We start from the raw sequence: 17,722 nt of genomic DNA, 5'->3' as shown, positions 1-17,722 counted from the left end.
TTTGGTCTAACCAATAGCATATATGTGCACTAACCACTCTAATTTCCTGAGCTGTCCTAAGCTTGTCTTTTACTTGTAGCCTCTTGCCCTCTTCTTCTCCCCAGCCTGCTCCCCTCCTCTTCCTCCCCTCTCTCTCTCTTCCCTCCTACACCAGCCTTCTTCTTCTCTGCTGCTAAACCTTTCCTAATCTCACGTAGTCCGCCTCTTTCAAGCTCAGGGAGGCCTGCAGGTTTTTTGTTTTTAGTTGTTTTTTTGTATCCCAAAAATGGCGCCGCCGCCGTCCTTCAAATCCATGAAATAATTCTTCAGAGAGCCCGTTTGTGCCTCCAAAAAAAAACCCAACTAAAAACGCCAACGAGTGTTTTCACAATGCCTGAGTCAGCTTTTCCAAAGGTCTGCTTCCCCTTGTTTAGTTTTGTTCCTCCCTCCAGAACTCTTGAGAGCTTTATCAGACAGAGATCAGGCTATGTGAGATGATTCCTTTCCTCACTCCTCCCTGATACATCCACCCTTCCCCAGCGTTAAAGCAACCCTTCTCCTCCACCTGTCTTTCCTGTCCTCAGCGCTTCCTTCTGTCGCCCTCTGTCTCCTGTCTCCTTCTCTAGCCTCCCCCATCTCTTTCTAACTAACTCCCTCTTGAACCTCCCCACCTATCCCCCGCCTCCTCTATTTCTCCTACTGCCTTCACCCTGTTACCCCAGCTGCTGTGGGAGCCGCAGGCTTTTTTTTTTGTGGCCTCCGAGCAGTACAGGCTGTGTGCTAGCTCCCCTTGTTGTCTCCCTTCCCCCCCTGCTAGGTAGTGACTAACCATGTCCACCAGAGAAATGAGCCTCTCCCCGTCCGCGTCATGGAGATACCGAAGCACGCCACCTACCCAGTGTGGGTGCCGGACTGGCAAGCCGAGCGGGAGTTTCAGCTCATGACCTTCTGAGGAGCGGCGAGCCGAGGGTGGGGGAGGGGAGTGGGAGGGAAAAGAGGAGGAGGAGGAGGAGGAGGAGGAGAAGAAGGAGGAGGGCACGGAAAGTTAACGGGGCGATGTCGACATTTCTTCAGTGACACTTGAAGAGTGCAGTGGGATAAGGAGAGGAAGACTTGCAGTGCCGACCTTTTTTTTTTTGTTGCCATTACAAGAAACGCCAGAAAGAGAAAATATTCCATAAACGCAACAATATCGAGGATGTCCCTGTCCTAGCTTTGTCCGTTTAAAAAAAAAAAAGGATAAAAAAAAGATAAAAAAAAGTTGACTTCTGTGTGACAAAGTTCTCTTAAAAGCGTCCTGCTGCTCGCTGATACACAGCAGGCTGCCATCCATGTTTTCTAGCCACACTCTTGTAAGTAGATTCACTTTATGTTAGTTTTGGGAGTTTCAAGAGAAAGTATTCCATGAATGAAAATATGCCTTAATCTCATGAGTAGACGAGCTTTGACAGATCAATATCAGACTCACTTTAGCCATTACATACGATGTTTTTGTTCCAATGATGCAGAGGAGAACACTGCTGCAAGTAATGAATCTTCACTTGTAATCAGATATAACAAAATAATAAATGTCACATTTGTGACACTGGCATCGGGACTCTTGAAATACAATTTAAAAAACAATCCTTTGCTATGCGCAGTTTGAGTTAACACCGTTGGAGAGAAGAAGAAAAATATATAACTTTTGCGTTTAGATTATTTTTTGGGGGGCCCAAATTTAATCTGACACCAAAACATCAGATATTAATAGAAAAGCCACTTTTAAAGCAGGTGAATCTTTTTCTATCACACTTTAGTTTAGCTGTTTTTCTTTTCAGTAAATAAATGAAACTCAAAGCTTTACTCCAGAAGATCTTATCACTCTGTCTTTTCACCGCCCTCACGATCAATTCCACCGACCGCGATCATTTCAAGCCAGTCTTTGCCATAACTGTCGTCGGCCACTAGGTGTCAGCACAGTACACATCATTCTTTTCCTAGTGCTTCCATGGTCAATAACTCGAAAAATAACAATCGGTTTTGTAATCTGTGTGTGGTTTTCCTGACGTCTTCGGGCTGTCTGTCCCTTTTTGTGTTAAAGCACACTATTTAAGAAAATTTAGACGAACACGACGGCATTTTTTATACTTAATTCTATCCCACTCATTCATTCATCTTCATTTAACTCCATGTATTCATGTCGGCCATTCGATGTGTCCCATCTCATGTTTTTAAGTCCCTTAACCTTTTACCGCGGAGCTCCACGTATGAAACGAAACATAACCAAAACAAACAAAGAACAAAAAAAAAAAGAAGAACAAAAACAAAAAAAAAACACACACAACACTGTTTTTCAATATTTGCAGATTTGTGCTTCTGTTTCCAACCTTTCTTCAACAAAAAGGGCTTTCCAACTCCTTCCGTATTAGAAGAGCATGATGGTTTCAAAAAAAAAAAAAAAGAATAAAAGAGAGTCCCCCCTGCTTTGCCAGTCAGGATAGAGAGGAGATCATTTATTGAGGACTCACAGCTTGTCGCTGCGTTACCCTCGGTGCTTTATGGCATTTAGGGTAATGCATACAACTTGCACTACATAAGGAATCCATAGGACTTGGCGTCCTAAAGTCGAGTCCAATTGAGTGTTTGAGCGCACTCAAAAGGAGACTTTCAAGTATCACAAAGTGAGACAGACTCTAGGGACTCTTCTGGAAATGCCCCGCCCACTCCCCCCCCTACCCCTCCCCTTTACCCCCCAAGCCGCCCACCCACCTGCCCCTCCCCGCAAACTCCCATTCAGACATCCCATCCAAACACACGCTGTACAGTCAAGTCACTCTTGGAACTGTTATCCAGCCTCCAAAGGACGCGACCTTTCCTCACATGACATCACACTGCCTTTTGCCATAAATGAGGACTCAAGGACTAGAGGTGCCAAGTTGTTGTTGTTTTTTTGTTCTTCCTTTTTTAGATTTTCCGACATTCGTTTGGTTGGTTTTTCCTTTGATTCCTTCTTATTTTCCAGGGAGCATTGAATGGAATTGAAACTGTGGTATAAATGTATAATCATGGAGGTATTTTAGATGAGACCAGAGTCATTTGGGGTTATTTTATGAAGGCCTTCATAAAAATCAGGGTAGGGTTGTTGAGGTGTTACAGAGAGAGAGATCTTATTGGATGACACTGGGTTGCACCGACTTGTATGAATGTAGTTAAACTTAACATTTGTTTTCCCTTTTTTTATTTATTTTAAGTTATTTATTTTCGCAACATTCGATTGTCTTTTATTCATTTATTTATTTTCATTTTCCTCCGTTTAGGTTTGGTACAAAGATTATGAACTCTTGCATAATCGCTTTTCTATCATGAACGGATTGACGAAAAAAATATAGACTGCTGTATATCTTGTATTGTATTTTATTTACGATGGTACTCTATACAAAGTACACACATATAAGGAGTATATGAAATAATGCCTTTATTGTTCATCCTATATTTTGTGGGAACTGCAATGTTTGGCTCAATCTGTTGAATATTTTGAAGTGAATTTGTGACTTGCTTTGTATGGTGTCTGTATAGAAGCTAAACAAGTCATCATTAAAAGAAATAAAATGTTGGAAAAAATATAAACCCCAGAGTTGGTTTACTTGAACTCAGACTCTCCCTCTTCTCCATTGGTGACTGGACATTTCTCATGTTCTGAGTGAGCCCATACACACTCATGTCTGTCCCTACCTGTGTCACATCTTTGTTTTGGGGTGGGAACTTGTTTTTTTTAATGATTTATATCCATGTAAAGTAATATTTACTGTCTCTTTCCCCCTTTCCTCCCGCACAGGCACGACCTGCAACTTGATCTGTTCATGTGTTTTAACTTTACATTTCAATTGTTTGATATTTGCACACCAAAAAAAAGTGATTTCATGTCCCGGCAGGTTTCGCAGGTTCGGAGGACGCAACTTAAACTTAAAGTCTCCTGTGAAATAACCCTTTTTTCCCCCCCTTCTCTCCCTTTTTTAACCTGTCATGCACTGTAACGTATGTATCATGCTTACAAGGGCCCTTATCAGCTGCTCTCGCAGCAGCAGCTGGTCTGCAGGGCCCCTAGGGGCCCCGCTCTGGCTCTCACACAGAGGAAAAGGATCCCCTCTCACCCCCCGAAAGGGTTTCAGGGCTGAGTCATGACTCAATGTGTGGTCGTCCTTGGTCTCCTCTGTGTTGAGATGTGTCTATCGTGGTCTTGGTTTGGTCTCTTTTTTTAGTTTCATTTTTGTTTATTTTCAACTTGCACGTCGGTGTTACTGCTGTTTGTTCCGCTGGTCTGCTTGTCTGTCGATTTTTTCGAGCTTCTTTTTTGAGACTTTTAAGTTGCAATGTCGAAGTTCTCCACAAAATGCTCCAAACGCAAACACCCCCCCCCCCCTCACCTCCAGTCTCTCTCTCTCTCTCACTCTCTCTCTCACTCACACACACACACCAACATACACTACCCCCTCCCCCCTCCCTCCTCCTAAAACTCACCTCACTCCCCCGCATCTCCCCCCTTCTGCTTTGCCGTCAGTTCGTCGCTTCAGTTGCTGACTGACTTTCTTGTTTTCTTGCAGTCTCGGAAAGCCAGTGAACAAGCAAAGAGCGTTGACAGTAAAACAGACAGCATAGGCAGTGGGCGGGCCATACCCATCAAACAGGTAAGCCGCCTTTCCTCATTCCTCCACCTACATTCCTCACAGATACCTCGGTAAGTGGGATCACGTTTGGTGCTGTTAGAAGTTGTTTCCTGTCCGTCGTTGCTGTGCCGTGTGGTGAAGATGGACTATAACAGCGGGATGGTGGGGTTTGGTCATGTGCTGCCTTGACCACTAGATGGCGACGTGATACTACATATCAAACTACCTCGAGTACGAGAGAGAAGAAGTGAAACAATCTCCCCTTTATGTGTAAATTACACGCCAACCAAATAAATAAAAAAAAGACACAATAAGCTCATTTTTGACCTCATAAATTGGAGGTAAATTGTGGTGTTGAAAAGCTCTATTGGTGAACATTTTTGCGTGTTTCTCATTCAAACACAAAGATTTGTTTTAACTGTGTGAACACGACCAACGTGAACAAGCTTATGGCTTGTGATTTATTTTTTTTAATACACCCCAGTTATTGTGTAGCATTTCGGTTGGACCCTGTTCTGGTAATAATCTTACATTTTGGTTACACCCGTTTTTCCCCCGTGGAAATGTTATTGTCATTATTGCTCATTATCTTGTGCGTTGGTAGTTTGTTTTGCATACAAGTTCATTCAGGCACATCCAGATAATAAACTTGACAACTGTGATTAGCTTCCAATTCGAATCATTTTCTTTAGTCTGACTTGTTTTTAGGTAGTTTCATAATCGGTTACATTGCATTAAATTGTTTCTATTTAAACGTACACGTGTGACATCGTGACAACTTATCCACGTCTTCAATTTTTTTTGTTGCAGGTATTTCATTTTTTATTTCTCTTTTCTTTCTTTTTTGAATCACAATTTTCTTCACATTTCTTTTACGTATTCAAGCTTTTGCTTTAAAGGACCAGTTGGGAAGTGCTGAAAACTGAATTACACGTCTGCGTGAGGATCATTTTCTAAAGGTCCGACCGCGACCGAAAGGAGAAGTAATTGACACATTGATTAGTAATCACTTGTGATTATATGAGGGCTTTTGAAAATGGGTCAGCGTCATTATAGTATCCTCTTTACCTGCGCAAGGAGATGATGTCCTTTTTTTAGACTGTTGAGCCAGACATCCTCATTCCCGTAGGAAGATAATTGCCATGGCTTTGGTCCGGCGGGAATAATGACACTTCCAAGCCCCCTCACTCAATCAGAAACCCCTCACATACAGTATCCACCGGCCTCATCAGCCTGTCACCGATAGCGCGTGTTCATGAAAGAGATACAAACGTTTCAAGGTGTTATAGAATAAATCAAAAATACAATATCAGCGGTCCTTTTCTTTGACACGACCAATCCATACGTATTAATGCAGACAGATTTGCTGCAAATACCTTTAAAAAGAAAAAGAAAGAAAATAAGACATACATTCAAACTTCATGGTGGCCGTTCTGCAAACATGTCATCTCCGTAAAGCTCTTGTTTTTTCTTTTTTTTAAACTAGATTAGTGTAATTCTCGACAGAAGCTGGCAGATGTGATGTGTGGAGGTGAGCAGGAGGTTGTTTTTCACACATTTAGAAAGAATCCCCGCTGAGCAATCCTTACTGTAAACTCCCCCATTCTTATCCAGTACATTACAAGGAGAGGAAGAGGAGGGGGGGGGGGGGTCCAGGACCAGTTTCTCTTGAGTATCATGGCAACTTTTGACAAGAGCCATCCCCCTCTTTATCTACAAAGGATTCTTCTCTTCGGAGAGGTGGGGGGGTATACAGATGTGGAGGGAGGGGGTTAGTGGTGTTGGCTCATCTCCAGGCCAGTCAAATGCACAATCAAGGAGATCAAAGTGTCAATGTGAGCTTAATTACCCCCCCTCGCCCCATCAGGCCAAATTGCCCCCCCCCTCCTACCCCTTCTGCTCCACCCCTCCATCCTATCTATAAAAATAGTGAGTGAGGATAACAATGCCGTTACTGCTGAGGATACCGCCAACAGCTCCTCAGCTGTGAGTGCATTCTTGCCCCCCTCCCACACCCATCCCAACCCAACACACATATACCCCCCCCCCCTCTCTCCCGCTCGTCACAAAGGTCCGGCCTATCAGTCAGCCACAGTGGCAGGATGCAGCTTTTCTCCTGGTCGTCTGACAAAAGACGGGAGAGACACTATCTCCTCTGTGTCGATGTGACAATTGTGTGAGCAGAGAGCACGTCTGACGACCGGCCTGTTTCCTTATGTCGCACACGCTGAACACACTCATATCTGTGCGTGTAAGTGTGTGTGTGTGTGTGTTGAAGGGAAGCACGGTGCTCCACATGTGATGCCGTTTGACGGTAAACTATCACTTGAAGAGCAGACGGCTCAATCCGAGTGCGGCGGACAATTGAACGATTATGATGAATTATCTGAAATGGTTCTTGATACTGAAATGTAAATACCTCAGAAGAAAAAAACTGCTTCAAATACAACAGCAGAAAAATGAGTCTGCACATGTAAAGATTTTCACATTATTAGTCTTTAGCATCTTTATTGATCTGCTTGCCGGCTCCGATAAATATACGAAGCTGCGTTGATTGCGTGTATAGATTTATGTCTGCTTCAGTAAGGCTATAAGACGAGCAACATATTTGCTTGTAAAACATGCATTATAAAGTCGCCAGAGGCCCTGTGACTGGATCATTTACTTTGTATGATTATAGAGTCATTTAAAAATGTGTTTACAGTTCTTTTATTGACTAAATTGAGGAGAGTCTGGGCAGTCAGCAAGTTATCGATTGGAGGACACGATATTTCTTCCTGGAAAAATCCCCAGAACCAAGGCTTGTAAAATAATATTGATATGTCATTTTTAAATGGACACATTTGTAGTTTTTAATTGTTACTTTAAACATTATATAAAACAGAGTAGATGAAACAAATATGTGGTTCCTTTTTTGAGTATTTTATTATGCTTTCATTTTTTTTATTGCAATGCCCAACAAGTTGTTGTACAAATCATTCAGAATAATTTATTAAGCTTCAGCAACACAGAGCCAACGTTGATGCTGGTCTTTTATTCCAGTTGTCTTAATTTATATTTGAAAATCCCATTTTAAAATAAGCTTTAAAATACACTTTTATACTTATTTACTTGTATTGTGAGAAACATAGAAGGAATTTGATTGAGTAGATTATAAGAGCATACTTAAAGTCTGACTCCAGTGAGGAGCCATAAACAGGCCGGTAATATATTCATAAGGTATTAAGAAGACCAAACTCTCCCCAACATGCAGCCAGCAGCGAGAACTCGCCCCCCCCCCCCCCCCCCTCGGATGAATCGGGGTTCGGATTAGGATGATTGTCGGCAAACAGCCTGGTGCCCAGGTCACCGAGGGTCAACTCTTCCTGATGTGTTAATCAGGATTAAAGCCTGCAGGATGGGCCTGGCTGGCAAAATACTACCCCCCTCCTCTTACACACACACACACTCACACACACACACACACACACACACAGGCCCTGGCTGTAAAAGCACAAACATCGCCGTGGCCTAATCCCCTAATTAAGCGTGCCCCTCCTCACTATTTAACCCCAGAGAGCCTCCCGGCCCTTGCACTCAGCAGCGTTTGGCCACCTCCAGCAGAGGAACTGCATTGTTTACCAGTGGATTTACTCAGCAGATAAGGAAAGCATCTGATGCCCTAAAAGGCCCCAGAAGATAAAGTAGAATAGAATAAGAGCTGAGGGGGCTTTGAAGAGGGGAGATCACACTCCCTAATCCCAGGATTGAGAGGTCTTCCAGAGTTCAGCATGTAATGTGTATGAATGCAGGGAGGGGGTCTGGCAAATTGGATTCTCTCTCTCTCTCTCTCTCTCTCTCTCTCTCTCTCTCTCTGAATGGCTTCCGTGCCAGAGGAACTTGGCCAACTTTGAGGGTTCAAAAGATCACAATAGGCAAAACTAACACGTCATTAAACCCCGTCAGCCAATAAGTTATCCCGACTAATGAAAGTTTTGAAGGGGATTTAATTACATATTTTTCAACGTATAATCACTCGCATACTGTTTGGTAATCGTCGCTTATGTGTGTTTGCTTCACGACTTTACGACGCAGAGGAAATGTAACTGCCATAACGAATGTGCAATAACAATAATAATGCTGTTTTGTGGTATTTACCATCCATGATGATGGCTCATATCATCCAGCGTGCCGCTTTGGGGAAGAGCACATGCTCACCGTGATGCCTTGTCTCTTACAGGGAATCCTTCTGAAGCGAAGTGGCAAATCCCTCAACAAGGAGTGGAAAAAGAAATATGTCACACTGTGTGATAACGGCGTCCTCACTTACCACCCCAGTTTACACGTGAGTCTGAACCCCCTCCTCCCTTTTCTTCTTCTTCTTCTTCTCCTTCTTCTTCTTCTTCCCTCCCCATCCCTTTTCCAATCTGCTTTATGTGTTCGTTGCACTACTGTTTGTACTCGAGGGTGCCGCTGGAGGTTTTAATGTGCGACTTTTTCCACCGCTGAGCGCGATTCTCTTGATGGGATTACATTTACCACCGGCGCCGTCGTGAGCGGGATTACAAGCATGTAGGCTCTGGATTCTTCCACAGAGGCTTTTATCGCATGTGTGCCGTACAGCGATATTAGCTAACCCTGTGACTTTAAGTGTAGTATTAAGAAACGGGGACTTCCTAGTGGTCATCTCTGCCCCTCCCCTGTGGTGTCCATCCCTCGGTGCCGTCTAATGGAGACATGGCTGTGCCCGCCGCGCCCTGACTCCACGCTGGCTTGTATTTATAATGGTTCTCGCCGCGTGGCAGCAGAGCCTGACCAGCCTCCCACATCCGTCTTTGTCAGAATCCCGCTGGGCCGCTAATACCTCTTAAACACTCGGCTGGCTGGCTGGCAGCAGACAGCTCCGGAGCCTCGGTGCCACGCTCAGAAACTCCCGCCCTTCTCACAAAATATCCTCCCCGTCGCTCTCCGATCTTCCAAACCCGCCGTTTACGGTGTTTAGATAATTCGGCGAGGTAATAAATAAATAAATAAAAGAAAGATGGCGGCAACGTCTCGTGTCTAATGAGACAGCCCAAACTTTGAACACGGGCCCAACAGTTAGACGCGGACCGTGTGTGTGTGGCCTTGTTGCACTGACAGTGTGTTAGCGGTTTAATTTACAAGCGGTTATTAGCAGAGCGGAGCCGCGCTACAGTGATGTATGTAATTGACTGAACAGGCTATCTCTTGATCATTACAGCTATTACGGGTCATCAGGGCAATCTATGAATGTATGAATCTGTTGACTTACGGAGGGAGGTGAAATAGGGGAGACAGTTACATTACGGCGGTAACAGCTCCAGCTCGTTTTGAGCGCTGGAGCGGAGAAGGTGGAAGGGGAAAAAAGGGGGGGGGGGTGGAGAGAGAGAGAGATGGAGGGAGGCAGAAAGGAGGGGGGGGGGAGGCAGACTGAGAGTGGAAGAGGGGGAACCTTTAATTTCGCAGTCAGCCAAGCCATCCACACAATCACCTTCTGTTAATTCTATCTGCTACATCAATTAAATTGTTTGTAGAAACTAATTGAATGTGGCTTAATCACACATCTTAATAGCTTTGCACGCTTCGATCTGGCTGTTAATTCCAGCAATAAAATGAAATGAGAGCGCTCACTGGGTAATTAGCGAGGAGGCTTGGGAAAGAAATGAGTGCTTTATGACACGGTAATAAAGCAGAGGAGCCGGTGGGGGGACGGCGAAGGCCGAACTCGCCCCTATCTGGGTCTTTTTCTGCTGAGCCCAATGATTTTCACCTTGGCTTCCCTCATTTGGGCAGGAGTCGCTTTAAACCAAATCAAGTGCCCAAATTGAAAGCGAATGAGACCGTTTGCATTCATTAAGCCAAACATCTCGCTATTGGGAGAGGAGGCGTGGGCACAGGTGATGTATAATGGCCGCACAATCATTTTTTTTCTGCCATCACACACCTTCAGCGCGAAGGTCTACGATGGGTTGTGACTAATGGGGGCGGAAATTGAATAGTCTTTTAATTTGTTTTCCTACTATAATTCCTGGATTTTTGTTGGTCCGCCGTGTGTAATCAGTTCCCGGAATTGAGGGACAGGAGAGCAGGCCATTTACAACATGTTTTCTTCTTCTGCTGTAGGACTACATGCAGAATGTGCATGGGAAAGAGATAGACCTGCTGAGGACGACGGTCAAGGTTCCCGGGAAGCGACCTCCCAGAGCGGTGTCCACCGTCGCCCCCACTGCGAGTCCCAAGACCAACGGGCTGACCAAGGACCGCAGCACCTTGCAGCTGGGCATAGGAAACACAGGTACCCGTCCTGCGACTGAGGCTAATGTCCAGAGCCATGCTAGTAAACGCTCACAATTAAGTAACAGGTTAATGTGCAATATTTATTTGACACATTATGGCAAGAGATTAGGTCACGATCAGCACGTTTGCACGCCGTTTGAGCGTCAAACTTCACAGTCCAGCTCAACAAGTGTGACGTCGCATGACCCGGTATGGTTAAGGATCCTCAAGGTCTGAGAGGGGAAACGTGTTTTTGCTGGGTGCTTCATCCGCCTCATGAAAACCAAAGACTTGTGAAAACAACAGTTTGTGTGCAAATTAGCATTTGCACACACGACTCCAGGCTTGTAATCAGCGTCGTCAAAAACAGTGAACGAATACCTTTTTGGGAGCCCGATGGAAAACGTGTTGCTCTTAACAGTGTGAAGAAAATATCATGGATTGTATATTTTTAAGGGCTTAAGAGTTGGTTTGAATTATTCATCTTTCAAACCGGAGCACCTCCAGTTCAGAACGTCTCTTTTTGTTCTTGTATGGGATTTAATGCTACACGATCCTCTTCACTTGTTTTGGTAAATGTGAAAGGATGTGTCATGGTAGGTAGAGGGAAATGTCACGTGCCACGCAAAAGAGAAAACAAATCTTAGGTATAATGTGTAATGGTTTATCAAATGAGTCTTTTATTACTGTTCTTATCTCCTACGTACTCTGTTTGTGATCAATCATAAAAATGAGTCCCACCAGGTTAATTATCTACTTTCTGTACGTTTCATTCATGCAAATTAGCTGCCTCATAGTATGCACAATGATTACTTAATGAGCACCGATGAGAAATCTATTAATTCTCAAAATTATTAAGCAGGGAATTGAAAATTGTGTTTAAGCGTAATGGAAATATAATGAAATCATGGAGAGTGGTTTATTTTTGGACTGTTAAGCCACCATGTGACCTAGTTATATTTCATCCTCTATGGTAGTAGAGGATGGGATGGAGGAGGAGGGGGGGTCACCGTAACAACCGGCTCCCAGTTTGGTCCTGAGCGTCGTGCCGGGGGTTCCTCCACCTTTTTGAAGTTTAAAAATAGAGCTCCTCTCCCAGCGAGCGGCGCCACCGGAGGCTCGCGGCGGAGAGAGAGTCTGGCAGGCTTACAGAGGGGGGGAAGCCAGTGATTGGATTCAGGGGTTAGGATTAAGAGTAATTAATACTAATTAGCAAAGTGATCCCCGGAGGGGAGACGGGGTCCTTCATCGGCTGTGAAACGGGCACAGTGTTTCCCATCGCTCAGGCTGAAAGCTAACCGGCTCGCCGTGGGTTACGGTGCCAGAGACGGGTCGGCGGGGACCATTAGCGCTGACCGGGCAGCTTCCCGTTAAAGCCGGCCGCGGTGCTGCCGCCGCCGTAGATGTTTGGGAGTTTACAGAGCGGAGAGGACGCTGGATCTGTTCACCTTGAGCGCTGGGTTGGGGGGAGTCACCGGGGGCACACAAAAGGGCCGTGGAAAAACAGGCCAGATGAGCCACTTTTCCTTTTAGAGCGGGATGAACAGCACGAACTGGTGTGTTTTTCTTTGTTGTTCATCTCTTTTCCGATCTCAATGACAAATTCCCAAGATTGTCGGTTGCCATCCGTGTGTGCATCGGGGAACAATGTGTGGGAGATTTGACTTAATCTCCACTTAGGAAAAGAAAGGTTACAAATCACATCAGGTCTCTCTCTGGGTGGAGGACCATCTTCTGATTATGCGATCGGGATTTTGATTTCATTAGACGTGCAATTGATGAAGGGAACAAAGGGGTAATTTTTCATTCACGGCACCCAAATCACAAGCCTTGTCTGTGCCTTTGGTAATTCATTCATTCCTTAGATCTAAAGACCTTTATAATCACTGGGAGAAGAGGGATAGCGAAGGAGGGGCGGAGTGGATGGGGGGGAGATGGGAAGATGAAGAGGAGAGGCTGAGGAGACAGAGAGTAAATGAGAGAACGCATGCGCCCACGAGTGTGCCAAAGCGGCCAGGTTTAATTCCTTTGCTGGGTGCCGAGCGGAACCATTTTAAATATGATCCTCCCTGTTAACACGCATCCTGCCGTGTCACCGGCGACAGATACATTGCATCAAAGTATTAATGGGCCCAGTCACTTTTAATCAATCCCGTGGGGGGAGAGGGATGCGCGTGGAGAAAGGTGGAGGTTTTCAGGAAAGTGTTGAGCTCGTCCACAGTTTGTCTCCGGCTCGAATCTTTAAGCCCAGTGGAACCAGTGGAACCAGTAGAGCCACGTACTCACTGACCAGCAGGCCCGGCCAGCGCCAACATGAGACTTCTTCTCCCAACACTTGGTGCAGTCCGGTCTCTTGCAGGAACTTCAGAGTAGAGTGAGATTCATTGTCTGCTGTTGGCACCCAAGTGTCCGTAGCAATGAATGCTATTCACACCACAACATACTGTGTGTGTACATGTAGCCTACTGGAGGCTGTGTACTTTTTTTTAACCCCAACCATGTGGTTGTGTTGCTTAAAACAAACTGACTTAAAACTGTCACAGGACCCAAAGGTCTTCTGGGGAAACTCCCGACAGATACTTTGTCGCTGTTGATGCTGCTACTACAATTACGATAGCTATGTCTACTGAATCTAAATAATTTGGCGAACTAACTTAAGCTAAATCAAGTATCATATTCAACTTGGGCGGGTGTAAATAATCCGGGTAGCTGCTGTGTGACTATTCTCACGTGTCTATTCTTCGCAAATAGACCCTTTTTTCGAACTAACCTGCATAGTAACAGTGCTGGAAACGTCGACAAGCATCCTCTGACAATCAGAGGCCATATCATAAGGCCTAAATACACGGATGGATGGATGGATATACACTTTATTCATCCCCAAGGGGAAATTTGTTGTCGACGTAGCGGCTTATAGACACAAAAATATAATAACAGGGATGAAAGATATGTCCAGTGCAGAGAGTATTAATTCAGGGAATTAAATTTAAACAATAGAGAGAGTGCAAAACTGCAAAGTATGGATGTGTTAGTGTATATAAAGTGTATAAAAACCAAAACATGAGTAACAACTAACAAATACAGTGCAATGGCTATTGACGAATAAAACACAATTTTAGATTTGTCCTAACAGCGAGATATCTCGGCTGTTATTGTCGTACACTAGGGGTGGAAGGAGAATCATAACGTGGGTTTTATGGCATACAGTTTTAGTAGATGTATGAAGCACAGATATGAGTGACTGGCGGCGGCGGCGGTGTCGTGGGGGGGGGGGGTGGAGCGAGCGGCGGTCAGGGTGATGGCGGTGGTGGATTACACACAGCCGCAGATGATGTGCTGCCCGGCCCACATTAGCATGAATGCTTCATTATCCCACTACTTGTACATAATGGCAACAACTCCACGGAGGGGTCAGGCCTCGTCACGGCTCATCAACCCACTGACGGCCCGGCCTAAAGAGAAATGAGGAGCGAGGCAGCGCTGCTCCCCGCTAATCCATCGCCTCTACTTAACACCGCAGCCCCGGATCGCCTGCAGAACACACTGTATGGCTTTTGTTTCACACATGTAGATACAGTCGGCAAGACATATTCATAACGCTGCTTTGTGTGTTAGTTTTCATTGTTTTTTATAGCAGGAATTGTGCGGAAGTTAATGTTGAAGTTGTGTAGATGTGTCTGTTTTTAATTGCAATATTTAGATGCAATGATTGAATTCGTATTCAGATATTATTTAAGTAGAAGTAGAAATACCACAAAATGAAAACTTGTATTAAAGTAAAAGACTGTTATCAAAATGTGACCTTAGTAAAAATATCAAAAGTACTTGTCATCAGCAGAATGGCAGCTGTCAGTGTTAGATTATTAAATATGACATTGTTATTATTATTCCTGATGCATTAAGGTGGCACAATTGTGTACTACTTTCTGTTTGGTAGTTTAATCTATCAAATTGGATGATATTGAAAAAGAAATATGAAAGAAATCATATTCTTCTATGCAAAATATCAATTTCCAAAGTGCCTAAAGCGGTCAAATAAAGCTAAAGTACAAGTCTCTCAAGTAGAACGGAGTATACTGTAAGTATAAGTAAGAGAAAAAACTCAAGTACCCTTAGAATTATACTTACGTACATTAACAATTGTACAAATGTACTTTATTACTCTCACTGTACGTGTCATGCAATTTCCCACTAAATGCCTCAATTGCTGTTGAATTGTATTGTAAAAATATATGATCAATCTTTAGAGACGAAACTAATGTGTCCAGCAAATCAGCAGAAAGATGTTTGTGCTTTGTATGCAGACGGCCTTTATGAAGCAGCACCATCGTGTTGTGAGTCTCACCTTTCTGCACAGATTAATATAAACGTGTATTGCATTAAAATGTAGTTAAACCAGAAGACGGTAAAATCTCTGACCCAAAGTTGGATCCACATCAGAATCGAATCCTTTTCAGATGTGGGTTTGCAGATTTCCTTTTATTTATTCAAACCTTTATATAACCAGGAGGGTCCCATTGAGATTTAAACATCTCTTTTTCCGACGGAGACCTGGCCAAGACCGGCAGCAGCACAAAAACCACATAGTTACAGGCAGAAAACACAGAACAAGACAAGTGAAAACAGTCAATTTGAGAAACATTTACATTTTTAGGGGAAACCTGCCTCTATTTCTTTCATTCTGGATTCAAACGCGGTCAGATGTCAGACGTCAGGTCCGTCCTCCCCGTCCATCCACCAGAGAGACGGCACTAAACGCGCGAGGCTGGCGGAGTCAGGCCCGGCTGGGGCTGCGGGTACAGTGCTCTTTTAATGCCACAAGCTGATTATTTCTCCACTGTAATTACATTATCCTCCCCTTTATGCAGGAGTGGTCTCTGGGGACTAATGGGTACAGCCATGTATAATTCATTAATCATTAGCATCCAATTTGACAATTAGACGTGATTGTTGAATTTTAAATATCAATGTAACTCCACTAGTTATCTAACGGATTTTTTTTTTTATTTTACCTGTTTCTCTTCTCAAGGTGTACAAGAGTCAAACGTCGCGCTTTGGAAAATAAAGAAAAGTACATCTTTTAGTCGCAGAAAATAGAATTAAGTCGAAAACCTATGATTAAACATTTATCTGTATGAACGGGGTTTTTGCTGTAAACAATAGTCCTGATGTGTTTTTTATGAATCGTAATTGAGTAATGATAAAAGCATCCAAAAGCCTTTTTTATGGAAAGATATCAGCTGATTTAATGTATCATTCATCCATCACTTAAAAAAAAAAAGTTTCACATTTTCTTTCAGTAATGCTACTCCTCAGCTCTCCCTCCTCCTCTTCTCCCTCCTCCTCTTCTTCTCCCCCCTCCTCCTCCTCCTTTCCCTCCTCCCTCCTCCTCCTCCCCTGCTCTGATTTCAGCATGCTAATTTAGTCAGCGCTCCTCAGCGTGATTCCCTCGCTCTCTCTCCCATTCTCGCTGCGATTCTGCTCCCTCCCCTCTGGGACCTGAAGATTAATATTCCTGGGCCCAACAAGATAATTACTGATACTAATTAGACATGATTATGTGAATTTGATACACTTATTACTCTAGATAATGAGTAGGACATATTATCCTAACAAGCACCCGTGCCGCTTAGTTTACTTTACACGCGACCCAGACACTATATATTTTCTGTTATTGTCACCTCAATCAGAAACTGATATTCTCTGGTAATTATTGAATAAAAGGTTCTGACGTGAAATACCTGAAAGATGAGAACGCGCGGTTGAGAAAATCAGAGATGTGGCTTGTTTTCCAAAACAACACATTTTAACCTTTTAATTCTCTGTTTCTAGAATTGAGTTGTGCAGCCTGTCGAGCATTTTTTGTGACAACCTTTAGTTAAAATGACTGTGAAAATACATTTATTTTATTGATACACAACCCACCAACCTTTGTCTTGTCGACCACACAACACATGTTCTTATTAGCGTACTGTTCATTTAAAAACAATCACACTTTTTAATATTTTTTGGTACAAATTATTGCATGACATGACAAAGTACGAGTCAGTTTGATGCATCGCAACTCTGAAGCGGCTCCTCCGATTCCCCGCGCACATGACTGGAAGTGTATCGATGACTTCTTCGGAGTAGTTAGGATGTGTCGTAGCGACTGCTACGCGAACAGGAGGGAAGGACCGCACGCGGCGCCGCCTAGCCCATGAATTAGTAAAGAGAGCCAGGCGTCCGTGGCTCGCCTGATTGGAAGTTAGGGAGCGAACGCCTGCTGACGCCAGTGGAGATCGATGTGGCAGTCAGAGGGATGAGGCGAGATAATTAGCGTTCAGAGTGTATCTTGTTAATTAAGGGCTAATTAGAGGCAGAGGCGGAGGGAGACGGGTTTCGCGCGTGCGTGTGCGTGTGCGTGTGTGTGTGTGTGTGTGTGTGTGTGTGTGTGAGCAGGGTAGTTCACAGAGGGTTGTGCACAAATATGGCGGCAGCAGCTTTGCATCGCTGTAGAAACTACTAGAAACTGTGACGTCATTACAACTTCTTTGCAGACTTTTTTTTTGTAAAAAAAAAAAAAGAAAATGGCTCGTGTACAAATCAAACCGCTGTCGAGAACATCCTCATGAAAAGAAAATCCGGATTCATTTTCCTGTGCGTCTGTGTCTTCTTTTCCAGGGGCTCCTCACTCCAACAGCAGCTCATCCCTCCAGACGGGCGCCTCGTTGTTTAGCGGCAGTAAAGACGGCATGCACCAACGCTCCTTCTCCGTGTCCAGCGCCGACCAGTGGAATGAAGCCATCAACACCAGTACGAGCAGCGGACCCCGTAAGACCCTT

At 44.2% G+C, this 17,722-nt stretch overlaps 1 protein-coding gene across 5 annotated transcripts in view; it reads left to right on the top strand.

Annotated features, from left to right (window-relative positions):
* Positions 1–17,722, top strand: part of agap3 (ArfGAP with GTPase domain, ankyrin repeat and PH domain 3) — a 112,072-nt gene that overhangs the window by 62,810 nt on the left and 31,540 nt on the right. For all 5 annotated transcript variants that reach the window (XM_068603782.1, XM_068603774.1, XM_068603797.1 and 2 more), the window contains 4 exons: positions 4,560–4,643; positions 8,842–8,946; positions 10,746–10,917; positions 17,562–17,711. In XM_068603782.1, the coding sequence (XP_068459883.1) occupies positions 4,560–4,643; positions 8,842–8,946; positions 10,746–10,917; positions 17,562–17,711 (511 nt within the window). The remainder of the gene's footprint in view (positions 1–4,559; positions 4,644–8,841; positions 8,947–10,745; positions 10,918–17,561; positions 17,712–17,722) is intronic.

The sequence above is a fragment of the Clinocottus analis genome, unplaced genomic scaffold, assembly GCF_023055335.1.
Source record: "Clinocottus analis isolate CAN_PGR_092001 unplaced genomic scaffold, fCliAna1.0.p SCAF_11, whole genome shotgun sequence".
NCBI lineage: Eukaryota > Metazoa > Chordata > Actinopteri > Perciformes > Cottidae > Clinocottus > Clinocottus analis.
The sequence above is the reverse complement of the archived record's forward strand: the minus strand, read 5'-3'. Positions and strand labels throughout refer to the sequence as shown.